This window comes from Taudactylus pleione, unplaced genomic scaffold, assembly GCF_031769625.1.
Source record: "Taudactylus pleione unplaced genomic scaffold, aTauple2 ptg000391l, whole genome shotgun sequence".
Classification (NCBI taxonomy): Eukaryota; Metazoa; Chordata; class Amphibia; order Anura; family Myobatrachidae; genus Taudactylus; species Taudactylus pleione.
In genome coordinates this window covers 16,820,145-16,837,620 of record NW_028284792.1, presented here as the reverse complement: position 1 = coordinate 16,837,620, position 17,476 = coordinate 16,820,145, and the positions used below count along the sequence as shown (strand labels likewise).

At 42.3% G+C, this 17,476-nt stretch overlaps 1 protein-coding gene across 1 annotated transcript in view; it reads right to left on the bottom strand.

Annotated features, from left to right (window-relative positions):
* The window catches only part of LOC148507599 (multidrug and toxin extrusion protein 2-like), a 156,312-nt gene that overhangs the window by 83,577 nt on the left and 55,259 nt on the right, over positions 1-17,476 (bottom strand). Inside the window, exons 6-8 of the mRNA XM_088445879.1 lie at positions 13,027-13,124; positions 5,860-5,957; positions 3,691-3,804 (exon numbers count right to left, since the gene is read on the bottom strand). Of these exons, the coding sequence (XP_088302005.1) occupies positions 3,691-3,804; positions 5,860-5,957; positions 13,027-13,124 (310 nt within the window). The remainder of the gene's footprint in view (positions 1-3,690; positions 3,805-5,859; positions 5,958-13,026; positions 13,125-17,476) is intronic.

The window sequence follows — 17,476 nt, the reverse complement described above, 5'->3', positions numbered from 1 at the left end:
GAGATTGAGTATAGGAGGGCAGCAAACATGAAGAGAATCTTGGCACCCAGTAAATTAAAGGTATATAGAGATAGAACTAGTGGAGACAAAAATTAAAAGATAGAACATTTTTTGAATAAAAAACTTGGATGTAACATATATACATGTAATAAATGCATATATTGCAAACATGTAGAGAAAAAAGTTTCACTTGGCAAGGTGAGGATGGTAGAAAGTTTGGACTATGGGATGGAGATACATGTATGACCACCTTTGTCATATATAGGATAACACGCACTTGCGGGTTATCTTATATCGGTAAAACAAAAAGAAATGTTAAATTACGTATACAGGAGCATCTACGTAACATAAAACATAAGATGAAAAATCACAGTGAGACATATTTTTTGGAAGTCCATGATTCAGAGACAAAGGGGCTCACTTTTACAATATTAGAACATATAGGTGAAAATCATAGAGGAGGGAATAGAGAATTAGCTTTGGCATAAAGAGTAACATTTTGGATCTATACGTTGAATACTCTGGCCCCAAATGGTTTGAATGAACGGATAGATATAGTTCCTTTTTTGTGATATATTATGTACTTGTGAATATAAGTTTGAAGTTGAAGGTTTAATTTGGGAATTCTTTGTAATTGTATAATTAAATAAGGGTCATTATATAGAACACACTATAGTGTACATATAGGATAGGTTAAATTGTTGGGGAGTGGCCATAACTTTATGTGTTGATTGTAAATTAGGTGTTGATTTTAAATTAATAAACACAGGAGTACTTGTATAGTAGATAGGTCACACAGCTTAAAAGGACAATATATAAGTGGAAAGTAATTTTTCACACACAAGATTGGTTAAAAGGTTAGAAAAATAGGTAAAAGATCATTAAGAGTACCAAGGTGGCATCCATCCATTGGGGTCTTATAGGTGAGAGTCCCAATATGGCGCTTGCCTCCTGCTAGCTGAAACGCAGGTTACCACCTTCCTGAATTCCAGGCATGTGACATTAAGTAACCAATGTGTAATAGAACATGCGAGGTCATGTCACAGGATGCGTATAGGAATGCAGTTGGAACACAGGTAGCCGCCCACCAGGCAGGTGATTTCAAATAGCCAATAGGGGGCAGCAGAATACGAGAAGATGTGTCACATGATGCATACAGGAAATAATAGGATGGCCTACAGGGAGAGTGAGAGATCTGTGACAGCGATCCCGCCAACAATTAGCTGGAATGCAGGATGGGTTTCCATATGTTTTGGTCATATGGATATAAGTGACCAATGAAAGCGTGCCTGCATTATTGCTATGCAGGTGGTTATTTTTCTTGCAATTAAAAAATTAATTCTTTGGAAATAAAGAAATGTTCTCGCTAAGATTAGGTGACCTAAAAAGGTAAGGAACACATAATAGTGAGATATTCTATAGAGAAGATAAGGTACAATCAATAGGAGACCCAGATAAGTTTGTTTCCCACACCAATGAGATAGGGAGATGAAGTGAGGTCACTAGTTGTGGGGAATAAAAGGCAGATTTGTCCACATAGAGTTCATTACAGCATTGGGACTGGGACATAGAGCACTGGATATCAGTAAGCAGGCAATGGATTCCTAAATTGTAACTCCAGTTAAGATTGGTGCTATATGTAAGGTGAGTTTTTTATATTATCATATTGGAGGTTTGTTTAACCTGAAGCTAAAGGTTCCAACTTGTTGTCTTTTAATGGATCTGACTATTTGAGTAGTTTATTTGATAATATATCATATTGATTTAATATTTTTTTGTGATATATCATGAGATCTCAGTCAATGTTGATATATGACTTCTGAATATATAACTACATGGTTTTGTTGGATAGCAAAAGTTTACCATTACGGCTTTTTAATGATTGTTATATCTATTAAAGGATAGAAATATATGTGCAAGCTATTTAGTACAATATGTTTTAATGTCTTATTAGGTTAAATGTCGATGTATATTGTGGCAGTATCACCAGAGGTGGCACTGGTGAGCAGCAGATTCTGTGTGGGGCAGGACAGATCCGCCCACACAGAGTAGAAAAGTATTGTGGGAAGATGTATAATGGCTGCCGTATGACCAGAGCCCAGGTGAGGCTGCTGGTGGAAATGGCCAGACAGTCCAGGTGAGACTGCAGTGTGAGTGAAGCAGACCAGGTGATCAGGATCATACCTAAAAGGAGGCAGGCAGATCCATATACCTCTGATACTGTCCTTGTGAGCGGCGGCAGCCAACAAGCTGAGAAAGCTATACCAGGCCAGGAGGCCACTGTCCAGTACAGCATGTGGCAGGAAGGACCACAAATCTCAGAGACTGTGAGAGACTTTCATGCAGATTAGCTGCTTCTATAGAGAGGGCTCAAGAAGTGAGCTAGTGCCCTAAGAAAGGGCTAGGTTGTTTATTATTTTATTTCTGTTTCCTGATGTCCATGCTGAAGTAAAAGCACCGTATTTCATTTGTTTTACTGGAATGCAATGTGTGGACTCTAATTCTGCATCTAATCACTGCACCACTAACACCAATCTACCAAGCTAATAACCCAAAGTATCACATTATGTTGAGCCCAGTGGAATATAAACCTGATAGATATCTTCACTAAGTGAGGCAGTGAAGGTATGTAATAAGTAAGCTGGAATAGGAGACCAATAATTGTCCATTATGCTCAGACTTTTGATCAATTAAATTAAATAAAGATATGTGTTTTTAAAAAAACGTTTTGACAAAGGTTGTTAAAGAAGTTAGTCCATCTGTTTCAATATTGATAGGTTCTCACATTGCCTGTTTCAGTGGATCTTCAATTGTTTTGTAACATATGACTCAATTATTGGGATATGTGTGCATTTATTGAGGTATATCATTTTAAATTGGTTATTTACTGTCTTATTGCAAATGCAGTTTTAATATTTTTGAGCTCATATCATTAGAACACCCTGTATGTATTTTTATAGATATACACCTGAGGAAATCTTGTGGAGAGACAAAACGTGTAGGGTTTAGAAGCAATAGGTGAACTAAGTATTAGATCCAGTCCACTATTGGAACGTGGGTGAAAATTCACTAATAGTGCACAGCCACTCAATATATATATTGGATATCATGTAAGCAAATTCTTCTAATTTCTATTTTATGTATTTTAATAAAGATTTTTATTTCTATTAATGTTGGCCTTGGGCCTGATTTTTCAGGTGTTCTTTGGTATGAGGGTGTCGTTTTAGGACCCCAAGGATTAATATGGACAAGTTCAGTAAAAACCTCAAGGACTAATATGTCAGAAACTGGAGCAAAGAGAAAGCCCCAAAAGAAAATATTGATTCAAGTTAAAAATCTGAACCATAAAGCCCCTGAAGGAGTAGTCCAGTATAAAGAAATCACAAGGACGTTTATGAGATATTGTGTTTTATAATAATGCCTTCCTGATTAGAGCGCCCCATCAGTATATTTGTATTTGAGTTTGTATTTGGTCCTACTAATAGAGGGCTTACTGAAGGGAGCAGCTTGAAGGTTAGTTAAAAGTGCAGGAAAAGGGATAAAAATTTGTGGTGTGTGTGTGTATATATATATATATATATATATATATATACAATCTATAAAGGTTCAGTTGTCCAAAACAGTCAACCTCATCAATCACTATTGCCATTGTTTGAATTTTTTCTTTATAAATAAAGTATGGGAACTAACCTGCTAAGAAGCCTCCGATTTCAAAGCTCCACCACTCGATGCAAAGCATTAGCATGCTGGGGATGGCCAGGTTTATAAATGTTCCCCATTCCTGAAGACAGTCTTTAGTCCAACCTAGAAAGAAGACAGGATTTTCTCCAACACCGGGGGGTGGAAATGTAATAGAGTCCGAGTTTTTGAGCGACTATGGACCATACATGCAGACTTTCTGGGGGTAGCCAGGTTGCTGCTTCAGACGTCGGGGTGGTGTGGGGCGTGGTGGAGATTTCTGGCATTGTACAGCAGGGGGCAGAGCCACAATTATGCAATTCAGTGCAAATCACGTCATCAGACCTTTTCTAGACCGCCCACTTTTGCCATGTAAGTGGGGGGTTGTAAGGGGAAGCGGGGTGGTGGACAGTCTGGGAGGCTTGCCCTCTCTTGCATGGTGCCTAGAGCATCACAGATATTTGGGAGCCTCCATGCTATTGCAGGTGAGTCGGTAATGATGCTATGCATCATTTCGCAGTGAGTTAGATGTGAGTTTGTTCTTAAAGTTGCAATTCTGTATGTGATAGAGTGCAAGTTGGAGAGTGAGAGTATGTCAGAAATACGAGTCCATGCAAGTTTTTCTGGGGTAAAACTTATAACTTGTAATGAAAAATGACGTGGAGTTCCCCCGAAAAGCACAACCAGCAGTGGACTTTGTGAGCCAGTCCTGGTTCAAGAAATATGGGGGAAAAATGTTAAGGGGGTACCCCGTATTTCAATGAACCAGTACCAGGCTTCTGAGCCAGTACGAGTTTGGGAAATACAGGGAAAAAAATGCTGCCCCCATAGACTTCAAAGGTTGGAACGTGGGGTTATTCAAATTCATTCCCACCATTTAAACCTATGGGGGAAGCATTTATGGACTGAGTGAGCCAGGGGCTCGCCTCTCAGACAATGAACGGTCATCCCATATATTTCTATGGGCAATGCCGCAACTGAATCATCATTCGGTAAGTACTGTCCTTAGAGGCAAATTATTTATATATTTTTATTTTACCAAGACAATGGATGCCTACATGGACCGAAGAGGACCTAAACCATGGGGTGGTATAAATTATTTTTTTACTGTGTGGATTCTATTAGACAAGGGGACATACTGGCGTAAGGTACAAGGTAAGTAAGTAGTGTGAGTGCAGGTGAGTGTGAGTGAATGAGTATTTAAATAATACAACCAACGGTGTGTGCATCATGTCATTATTTTAATATTTATTTTGCAGGGGGACTAGAGGTACCAGCGGGCCCTTAATGCCCTGCATGCTGATGCTTGTAGTCCTCCATGTACTGGTATGTGGGGGAGGCTTGCTGGCACCTAGTCCCCCGGTAAAAGACAATATAAGTTTATATCTATGGTTTAACACTATCAACCCCACATCCACTGGCCAGGAATGCGGGGCATAGCCCCAAGCTTCATCCCTGGTCTGGGTATCCTGGAGAGGGGGATCCCTGGGCTGACTAGTGTGGGGTGATGGATGCTTTGACTGGGGATCCCATGAAGCATGTCCCCCGGCTGCGGCATTACACCCCTGCTAATAAGAGCCTAGTGCTGGTTGTGAAAAATACAGGGATCCCTACTGATTTTGTCCCCTGTACTTCCACATCCAGGACCGGATCACAGTGCCTGGTGCTGGTTGATGAAATTGCAGGGGACCCCTACATCTTTTTTCCTCCATATTTTCACTAGCCCGGTGCTGGTTGTGCTTATGGGAGAGGACCCCACGTAATTTTTTTTTTCTGTTTTCTTAACACTTTATTACACTTTAACACAGAGAAGCATTCACAGATCTCACTGATATGTAGGCTTCTGCTATACATGCTGCTGCTCAGGCTAAACCAGCTAGCCTGAAGCAGAACTATTATTTAAAAAACATTTTTTAATAGTTCTGTTTATAACTCGCACCCTATTACGTGCTGCGAGTTTTATGTTTGAAATGGGAAAACATCTGGATGCTAGCTTGTACAAGACAAGAAGGCTTGATATGAGTTTTATGCGACTTTGCACCTTCTCACACTCTATTACATCCAGCAAAAGCAAACTCACATGTTTTTTGCTGCAAATTTGCACGTTTTTCAAAGTCGCACTCCCTGTGTCTCTAAATGAACATTCACAAATCTGTGCTTCCTGCATCATTATTCACATACCTCCCCATGTCTCTACATGCAGTCTCTTCCCAGTTATGTATAAAAATAGCAAAAGTGACATTGTCCACTGCGAAATTGTGCTTGCCCAAGCGGAACCCCTAGAAGAAACAAATGAAACAAAAATGAATAATGTCTTAAGCAATAATACTATAGTATGAAGTATGAATACAATTACATAAATAAAAACAAAGATTAATTGAATATATTACACTGGGGAACAAAAAAATCTATATTTTTTCTTGCCAAGGATTTAAGATCGGTGTGAGAGTACTCGCAGGTCCTATTTTCACATTAGATCTTCGCTATAGCTGAATTGGCTCCAGTTATCAAATTAATGAAAAATTATAAAACTCTATTATTTTCTCCATTTGAAGTACCTTACTAATCTCTAGGCCTGCTTTACTTAACAGAATCGACTTAGTTTTTTTTTTTTACAACTACCCTCTTTCAACAGTAACAAGAATTTGTCTTATTTATGATAACGTAGCTGGTATTTGTGATAACGTAGCTGGTAGTCACCTTTGAGTCACATAACACATTCAAATCTCCTCACTAACGCTGGGAGGAGGCGTGGCAGTGCTCTGCTGAGCCTGCTGGGACATCCTCAGACCATAGCCACGCCTCCGCCCAGCATACAGAGAGGAGCAACGGAGAGGACCGAGTGACGCAGTTAGCACACCTCCTGTTCCTTTGTTCAGCCCTCTCTGTCCCACCACAACCAATTTCCTGCCGGTTGGGCCTATTTTGTTTAGTACATCCTCGGCTTTTGTTGGAAGTTGTCACTGAATGTGTGGAACGAAACGCTTTTGTCATAAAAATGAGTTCTTCTCGGAGACGGTGTACTAACAACCCTGATGTTTTTTGTTATATTTGTAGCAAATATAGTGTTTCAAAAGAAAGAAAAAATATAACTGTATTCGTAAAACAAGTGTATCAGGCTTATTTTGGACGTCACATAAGCCAGCAAGACAAGATTTGGGTGCCTCACAAAGTATGTAAAACTTGCATAGAATCACTCTGCAATTGGACTAAAGGTGATCGAAAAGGACTTAGGCCCTGATTCAGAGCCAGACGCTCTGACCAGAGCGCTCGCTCTGAATCAGGGCCCACCTCCATAATTATGGAGCGTCCTCCTGGACGCTCGTATAGCTGTGGGTCACCACCCACAGCCTATACGAGCGTGCAGGATGATGGTCGCGATGGTCTTGACCATCGCGACCATCGCCAGTGCGAGCAGAAGCCTGCGGTTGAGTTTCTCAACCGCAAGGCCAGGAGTGATTTTGGCTCTATCAGAGCCAAAATCACTCCCACTGACATCACTAGTGATGTCAGTGGGGCCGGCTTCTGACGGTAGGCGTTCCCTTGGGAACGCCTACGTCTGGCAGGCACGCCCCCGGCACGCCCACCAAAGGGGGCGTGCTGTCAATCAACATCGACAGCACGCCCCCTTTGATCAGACACTACGAGCAAAGGAAAGTCCTTCGCTCGTCGCGTCTCGCGCATGCGAACGACGGAGCTCCCTCCGTCGTGCGCATGCGCAGTGCACACCATCGACCCACTTGCGAGCGGACAGCCGCTCGCGAGTGGGTCTGAATCAGGCCCTTCGGCATACCTATGATGTGGTGTGAGCCAAAAGATCACTTGAGTGACTGCTATTTTTGTGCTGAAAATGTGAAGGTTATGAATCGATCTAAGAAACGCAAATGGGAATACCCAAGTATGAAGTCTGCAAAACAACCGATACCACATAGTGAAGATATACCTGTACCATCATTCAGTTCTTTGTACGATGTTGAATGTGATGATGTGGAAATATTAATTTCATCCAGTGCAAGTGAAAACACAGATGAAAGTGAGTTTGAAGAAAGTTCCTCCACTCCAAACACTTTTTCTCAAACAAAACTAAACGATTTAATTTGTGACTTCAATTTATCGAAAAAAGGAGCTGAGCTTTTAGCATCCAGACTTCAAGAAAAGCACTGTCTTGAGCCAGATGTTACTATAATGTCATATCGAAATAGAGAGCAAGCCATACTGCCGTTCTTTAGCCAAGATAACAATCTTGTGTATTGCAACAATATTCCGGAACTTCTCCAGATGATGGGCTTACCAGAATATCGAGCAAAAGACTGGCGGCTCTTTTTGGATAGTTCTAAAAGGAGCTTAAAATGCGTATTACTGCACAATGGGAACAAATTTGCGTAGATTCCTATCGGTCATTCACAAAACTTAAAGAACAGTATGAAAATATCAAGTTAGTTTTAGAAAAAATTGCTTATTCTCAGCATCAGTGGTCTGTTTGTGTCAATTTAAAAATGGTAAACTTTCTTCTTGGGCAGCAAAGTGGATATACTAAGTATCCTTGTCACATATGCTTATGGGATAGTCGTGCAAAACAAAAGCACTGGCAGCAAACCGTATGGCCTCCAAGAGAAGTTATAACTGTAGGAGAAGCCAACATCATTCATGAGCCCTTAATTGACAGGAAAAAAATCACACTGCCGCCTCTCCATATCAAACTGGGTTTAAATAAACAATTTGTAAAAGCATTGGACAAGTTAGGCGATTGTTTCACATATATTTGTCGAACATTTCCATCTCTTAGTATTGAAATATTAAGGCAGGAATTTTTGACGGCCCACAGATATGGAAACTGGTGAAGAATCCAAATTTTACCATATCTATGACTGAAACCGAATCGAGTTATGTGTCTGTCATTAAAAAAATTTTAGGCAATCACAAGGCAGGGAACTATCATGAATTAGTCCACAACATGCTAAAATGTTTCGAGAAAGTAGGTGCCAACATGAGTATTAAAGTACATATTTTGTACAGCCATTTAAATCACTTCCCGTCCAATCTAGGAGATTTAAGCGTAGAACAGGGTAAACGGTTCCACCAGGATATTCAGGTAATGGAAGAAAGATATCAAGGAAGGTGGGATCGTCACACGATGGCCGATTACTGTTGGAGTCTGCAGAGGGACTGCCCACAACAAGAATACAAAAGAAAATCCTACAAAAAACGGTTCTCATAGCTTCCTAACACTTATGAATGTAATGTCTTTTTATAATATTTTAATTAGAATTAAAAAAAATCCTTTTAACTATTTTTAACATCGTTTAATTTAATTTTTCATAAATATTAAAGACATATGTATATTTCAAAAACTAGAGCCAATTAAAAAATAAGCATGGCATATTCATGATCAGAAGCACAAAATTAATCTACATGACTCTTAAATCCCTGACAACAGACTGACTGTTCCCCAGTGTTATATATCCCATATACCATTGCTTTTGTTGTGATGTTAAAGCCTTCTTTAACAAATCTTCATATGAAACAAAACACCACATTGGGTCTGGGGTTTTTATTAATCTATAAAAGAAATGTAGGATCATGTGCCTTCTTATTTTGCTAAGCCAATACTATTACAAGTGTGAACTCTATAAGACTATGGGGAGATGTATCAAAGCTTGGAGAGAGATAAAGTAGAGAGAGATAAATGTTTGATAAAGTACAGTTAGAAACTAATCAGTTTTGTACTTTATATCTCTCCACTTAGGGCCTGATTCAGAGCCGGACGCTCTGAACGAGCGCCCGCTCTGAATCAGGGCGTGTTTTTTTTTTTGTGAGGCGGCCTCTTGGACGCTCGCATAGCTGTGGGTTACCACCCACAGCTTATGCGAGCGTCCATGATGATGGTCGCGATGGTCAAGACCATCGCGACCATCGGGCTTGCGACGAGACCCTGCAGTAGGGTCTCGCTGCCGCGAGCCCTGGAGTGATTTTGGCTCTATCAGTGCCAAAATCACTCCCATTGACATCACTAGTGATGTCAGTGGGGCCGGACCCAGACAGTAGGCGTTCCCATGGGAACGCCTCCATCTGGGCAGCCACGCCCCCGGCACGCCCACCAAAGGGGGCGTGCTGTCAATCACCATCGACAGCACACCCCCTTTGGTGCGAGACCCATAACGACGGCTACCCCGTCGTTATTCAGGTCTCGTGCATGCGCAGGACGGAGGCACCTCCGTCGTGCGCATGCGCATTTGGGAAACATCGACCCGCTTGCGAGCGCTCAGCACTCGCGAGCGGGTCTGAATGAGACCCTTAATCTCTCTCTCCAAGCTTTGATACATCACCCCCAATGCATTCTGAGCTCACACTTCCATATATTTTGACCTGCTGACAAGATTAGTTCACATCTTTTACAGTTGATATAAGGTGAATGTGTCACATATTCACCACTACTTTAAACCAATATTTGAATCTGGGTAGAGATTCTGTAGAATTGGGCATGGTTTCGGACAATTCCTAATTGGGAATGTTGACAAGTTAATAAAGCCGGCACTCCGCATAAAAGATGGATACTCACCCTGGTGCCATCTCAGATGTGTGTGACCTTGCATGCAGATAGAAGAGGAACAGCAGCACTCACGGGGCTTCCAAATAAGACTCGGAACACAGTAGTGTGGTGGACTCAACGTTTCAGTCAGTGAAGACTTTTATCAAGAATGTTCTTGATAAAAGTCTTCACTGACGGAAACGTTGAATCCACCACACTACTGTGTTCCGAGTCTTATTTGGAGGTCCCGTGAGTGCCGCTGCTGCTGTTCCTCTTCTATATATATATATATATATATATATATATATATATGTACAGTCAGGTCCATAAATATTGGGACATTGACAGAATTTTCAGATTTTGGCCTCTATTCACCACCACAATGGTTTTGAAATGAAACAAACAAGATGTGCTTTAACTGCAGACTTTAAGATTTAATTTGAGGGTAATTACATCCAAATCGGGTGAACGGTGTAGGAATTACAACAGTTTCAATATGTGCCTCCCACTTTTTAAGGGACCAAAAGTAATGGGACTATCAACTCAAAAGCTATTTCATGGACAGGTGTGAGCTATTCCCTCATTATTTCATTATCAATTAAGCAGGTAAAAGGTCTGGAGTTGATTCTAGGTGTGACATTTGCATTTGGAATCAGTTGCTATCAACTCTCAATATGAGATCCAAAGAGCTGTCACTATCAGTGAAGAAAGCCATCATTAGACTGAAAAATCAAAACAAACCCATCAGAGAGATAGCAAAAACATTAGGTGTGGCCAAATCAACTGTTTGGAACATTCTTAAAAAGAAAGAACGCACCAGAGAGCTCAGCAACACCAAAAGACCCGGAAGACCACGGAAAACAACTGTGGTGGATGACAAAATAATTATTTCCCTGGTGTCATGGCGTGGGCATGTATGGCTGCCAATGGAACTGGTTCCCTTGTATTTATTGATGATGTGACTGCTGACAAAAGCAGCAGAATGAATTCTGAAGTGTTTCAGGCAATATTATATGCTCATATTCAGTCAAATGCTTCAGAACTCATTGAACGGCGCTTCACAGTGCAGATGGACAATGACCCGAAGCATACTGCAAAAGCAACCAAAGAGTTTTTTAAGGCTAAAAAGTGGAATGTTATGCAATGGCCAAGTCAATCCCCTAACCTGAATCCGATTGAGCATGCATTTCCCTTGATGAAGACAAAACTGAAGGGAAAATGCCCCAAGAACAAGCAGGAACTGAAGACATTTGCAGTAGAGGCCTGGCAGAGCATCACCAGGGATGAAACCCAGCGTCTGGTAATGTCTATGCATTCCAGACTTCAGGCTGTAATTGCCTGCAAAAGATTTGCAAGAAAGTATTAAAAAGTGAAAGTTAGATTTAGGATTGTTTAGTTTGTCCCATTACTGTTGGCCTCTTAAAAAGTGGAAGGCACATATAGAAACCGTTGTAATTTCTACACAGTTCACCTGATTTGGATGTAATTACCATCAAATTAAATCTGAAAGTCTGCGGTTAAATCACATCTTGTTTGTTTCATTTCGAAGCCATTGTGGTGGTGAATAGAGGCCGATTGTTGCATTCTGCGCACTACGCAAACCCATCGCAGAGTGGTTGACAGGAAGTGATCATTTGGGGGTGGTGACGGGGGGGGGGCAGCGAAATGCAGGCGTGTCAGTGCATTTGAACGCCGTTACATGGGCTTGAATAAATTAGCCACTGCGATGGCATATGCAGCTTGAGCTTCCACTGCGTGCGACAAGGTTGGCAACTTGTAAGTAGAGTCAGACCTTGAGCAGGTGTGCATGAGGCTGCGATGGTACTCAGTGTTACAGATGGTTTTGCTATTTTGCTAAGTATTACGGATGTGTGTAAGGGGATATGGGCATCCTTGTGTTAGACTGCGACGGCATTGCGATTGCAAACATATTTTCGCAGTGGACCTGCGTGTGTAATTGCAGCTGCTATCGCAAATAGCGATCATGAATCAAGCCCAGTCTCTGTAGATTGGTGCTAATGAAAGGTATAACCAAACAATGCTGTTACTAAGGGGGAGATTTATCAAAGCTGGAGAGAGATAAAGTGGAGAGAGTACCAACCAATCAGCTTCTGTCATTTTTCAAACACAGCCTGTAAAGTGATAGGAGCTGATTGGTTGGTACTTTATCTCTCTCCACTTTATCTCTCTAAGGGCTCTATTCATCATCACTTAATTTCTACAAAAGCAGGTGAATATGAACATTTTCACCTGCAATTGTAGAAATTAAGTTTTCGGGTCATTCATCAAGAAGGTGAAGCAGGAGATATCACAGATAACTGCTGCTTACCTTCCTCCCGCAGAATGGCCCCGTATTCATCAATCTTTGAAAATACAATATTTTTGGAGCTTGACTGTGGGAGCCCCAGGTCGCGAAAAGGGATCCTTTCAGATTCCTCTCCCCCTATCCGGCTCCTTCCGCCGGACGCCAGGGCTCTTTTACGCATGCATGACCTGTAGGTCTTATCCCCCAAAGTAGCAACCAATAAGCATCTGACTGTTATTTTACAGTCTGTAAAATTACAGTTAGATGCTGATTGGTTACTACTTTGGGGTATACATACTCCGGGTTTCCTCAGTTGGCTATACAAATATGGTAAGTGTTATCACAATCTGAGATTGCTTTATTTATTCATACTCATATTAGTTGTTTTCTAGTACTATTGCTTTATGTATGTTTTATAACACATAACAAGATAAATGCACATACATTGTTAATTGCAGCATGTTATCACTGGCATACATGAAGTAGAAGAATAGTTAAATGTAACATTACTTACTCCACTCCCAGCTTCAGTCCATATAGTAAAATTGCATTGACAATTGCATTAATTATGTTAACTAACAAACCATTGATAACCTGAGGCCACATAATACCCTGAAAAGGAATGAAATAGTAGTTTTATTTGTTGTGTCTATTGAGAATACTAATCAACACATATTTTAAACAAATAACTGTATATGGTAATTTATGAACCACGACCCACACCTCTTCTTTAAATTGGGCGGGATGCATCAAGCAAGCAATTTACATGCAGTGCATCCCGCCACTCATCGCATGCATGCCGGCATTAATAATGCCGGTATGTGTGAAGAAAATCGCAAAGGACAGCTCTCACGATAAGAGCTGTCTTTTGCGATAGGAGGACTTCCGGGCTTATGAGATATAAATCCCTTATGCTGCCCATCCACTAGGCGATTTTGACAGGCGATTGCACGATAACGACGTTGTTAGCGTGCAATCGCTTGCAAATCGTCCGCAAATCGGGCAGTAAAATGTTAAAAACAACCAGCGATGCGCGTGCCCGTTGGTCGTTTTTAACATTTGCTATGTTCGGAGATGATTGATCTGCATACATTGACATAGGCAAACGCAGAGGGGGTTTCCCTCTGCCTGGAAACCCCCCTCTCCAGCACACACATGACCACTGTAGAAATAGTAATATAATAGAATTTTGCTAGTGTTGCATGTTCTTCTCAGTATCACAAATGAAATAATTAGCACCACCTGTGGATCTTTTAACATGTATCAGACAGTAATAAATAACCTGTGCACCAACTAGGAGATCTGGAAAACATGCACTATTAGGGATGCACTGCTATAGAGCCCAATATGTACATATATGTCCAGGGCAGTGCTAGGTTCTTCTACTGCTCCTCCAGGCTCCCGGACTTGCTCCAATAGTCTGGAATGGTGCCCACATCTAAAATAAAAACATCCAGCTCAGGAAGGATGGCCTACTGCCGCATCTAATGGCTTACTGTGATCTCTGGTCCTGTATATGCTGGAATTATGATACACAATACACTTTGTATGATGCATATTAAAACTGGTTGAGTACTAATTCTGCCCTCTTCATGGACTGGCCACACTCGCTCTAAAATCAAGCATTTGGAAACCCCCCTCTAGAAATCCTGCGTTTGCCACTGACTGAACATCTGAACATCCAGTGTATGCACTTCAACCCTAGGGGGACGACGGCACGATTATGATGTCGTAATCGTGCTGTCAACCCCGCATCTTGTAGTAGATGGGCAGCTTTAGGGGGAAACTATCAGTGGCATAGCCAGTTCTATATATAATAATAATAATAATAATAATAATAATAATAACAGTTATTTATACAATGAAGTGCCAAAAGTCATGTGATAGTATCATGTAGGACCATCTCTAGCCCGTTCAAAGTGCAGCAACTCAACATGGCATTGATTCTACAAGTGGACGGAAGACCACTGGAGGGAAGTTGATCCATGCCATCTGGATAGCTTTTCAAAGCTCCCTGATATTTGTAGGTGCAGCATCGTGGGTGCAAATGGACCTCTCCACCACATCCCATAAAAGCTTGATTGAGTTCATGTCGGGCGAACGTGGTGGCCGCCATTCTTTGGAACTCTCAAACATGCTTCTCAAACCAATACTAGACAACTTGAGACCGATGAAACGGTTCATTATTCTGCTTAAAAATATTCTATTGTTGTGGAGGTACATGAAGTCCACAAACACTGCAAACGGTCATCAAGCAATGCAACCTAGCGGATACCGGTCAATTACATGTTCAGACGGACCCAACCCATGCCCCCCCACAGCATTACGGAACCACCATCAGCCTGCACTGTGCTTTGTTGACAACTGGGGTCCATGGCCTCATGGGGTCTGTGCCACACACGTACCCTACCATCAACCCAAAACAACTGGAACTGTGACTCATTGGACCAGCCACATGTTGCAAGTCCTCCAGGGTCCAAGTAGCGACATCACTAGCACAGGTGAGGTGCGGTGTCTGGTGTCGTAGTGTTAACTTGTACCTCCTGCATTGAATGTGGATGTGGTTTGAACCAGTTTCACTTGTCTGTTACCACAGATAATTCTGGCCAGACACCGTTTGTCACGATTATTAAGCACCTGTGGTCAGCTACTGCGCTATCCACGGTGGCTTCCATGAGGTATTCTTGGTACACATGTGACACCATAGATCAAGGAGTGTTGAAAATCCACACGGAAATGGATTGTCCCATTCATAGGGCACCCACCATCATGTCCCGCTCGAACTCCAATAATTCATGTCACCTTGCCATGATTAGCCTAGCCGGCGTTTAAACTCACTTATATGGTGTCAGATTAAAACTGATGCACGTCTGGGCATTTCCAAGATGTCACTGTATGGTGACGCCACCCAATGACTTGGCACTTCAGTGTATAGTGCAGCATATTCCATTGCACTTTACAACTGGGAACAAACAGTAATTAAGCGAGATTGGGTAATAACAGACAGACATAAAGGTAAAAGGGCCCTGCTCACAAGCTTACAGTCTATAGTAAAATAGGCATTGAAACACAAGAATAGGTGCTACCAGTTGCATAATGATCCAGCCAGATTGCAGAGGTTCTTGGTGGCCTGTATGATCCAGTCAGACAGAGGATGTAAAGTTATGTGTAGACTGTATAGTGGTGATGTAATTGGGTAGGATAGCTTATGGAGGTTATGTGGTTGGTTCTGGAATTTGATATGCTTGCCTAAAGAGATGAGTTTTCAGGGAGAGTTTGAAGGTTTGGAGACTAGAGGAAAGTGTGTGTGAGAGCATTTCACAGAGTTGGTGCAGCCCGAAAAAGTCATGAAACCGTGAGTGGGAGCAAGTAATGCATGTGAATGAGAGACGCAGATCTTGTGCAGAGCAGAGAAGTGGGGTTGGGAGATATTTTGAGATAAGTGAAGAGATGTACGTTGGTGTACAGTGGTGATTCTAGGGATGGGGAATTAGATGCAGCCGCTGTCACCCCACCATGCCATCTAATCTGACGGCACCCACTCGCTCTCATCTGCCGCAACCACCATACTTACAAACTGTCCTGCGGCAGCAGGACTCAGGAAGCAGCTCCACTCTCCCACAAGTCACGTGCACCTCAGCCTTAACTTCCACTTCCTGTCGGCTGCAGCCTGCATAGGAGAAAGGAAGTGCTGGAGAGACTGGAGTAAGCCGCTACACAGCACAAGGTGAGAGGTGCTGCTGGGTAGGAGAGGTGGAGGCAGCAAAATATGTCGGGACTCTGCAAGTCTCACATCAGCTGGAGGGATACAGGTAGTCTAAAGCTGAAGTAGTGTAATGTAATAACGGCTCCCTGCTATCCTCTGCCTTCCTCTGTCACCCTTTGCCTATTCCTGTCATCCTCTGACTACCCAGTCACCCACTGCCTCTCTCTGTCTGCCTTTCTCCTGTCATCCATTGCCTCTCCCTGCCACTTTCTTCTTGTCACTCTCTGCCTTCTGCTGTCACTCACTGCCTATACCTGTCTCCCTCTGCCTTGCTCTGTCTCCCTATGCCTTCTGCTGTCTCCCTCTACCTTCCTCTGTTACCCACTGTCTTTCCCTGTCACCCTCTGTACCTTCCTGTCACCCATTGGCTACCCTGCCTCTCCATGTCTGCATCTCCCATGTCACCCAGTGGCTCTCCCTGCCACCTTCTCCCTGTCACCCTCTACCTCTCCATAGGGCATGCTCTCTAGAGTGATGGACAGAGGGCATTTCATATAATAGAGCTTAATACCGCTCATGTGTGCTTGCACATCTTGGAGGAGACCTGTGGGGAGGAAGGGGGGGGTTAAGACAGTCCCATGGGGGGAGGGGGGAGGGGCATGGCAGCAAGGACTCAGTAGAGTGAGGTGATCACTCAGCATACATACCTGAGTATGTACATACTCTGGGGTTGAAAACGTTGCTGGTGCAATAGAGACATACTGTAAACGTGACAAACCTAACATTGAGATGAAAATACTGTAGTTCTTCCATGGCAGTTTGCATGGTGAAATGAATTATGATAAATACTGGTAATAACATCCACATTAGGAACTAAGTATAAGTACATGCTGTCTGTAAAGTATTTTGTGGTGGTGATGTCTTCGCCACCAGTAGTCTTCTTCATCTCTGCTCGACTTGCTGGTCATTTTGTCCAGCAGTTGGCAGTAAATGCGGAAGAGGATCAGCAGATCGACGTGACATCACAAAGGCTGCGTACAATTCATGAAACATTTTTCATCTTTTGACTTTTTCAAGGATAACATGTGGGAGTGTGAAGGGTTCCAGGAACCCTATGGTTGCTCAGAATGTCCATCGGAATTTGATTTGAGCCCTGATTGTTTACTTAAGTCCGGGTCGGAATAATGCCCTTAGGTTGTTCAAATTCTAACTATAGGTAAGACGTAACTTGGAAGACAGTGTAATGATCCTTTTCTAT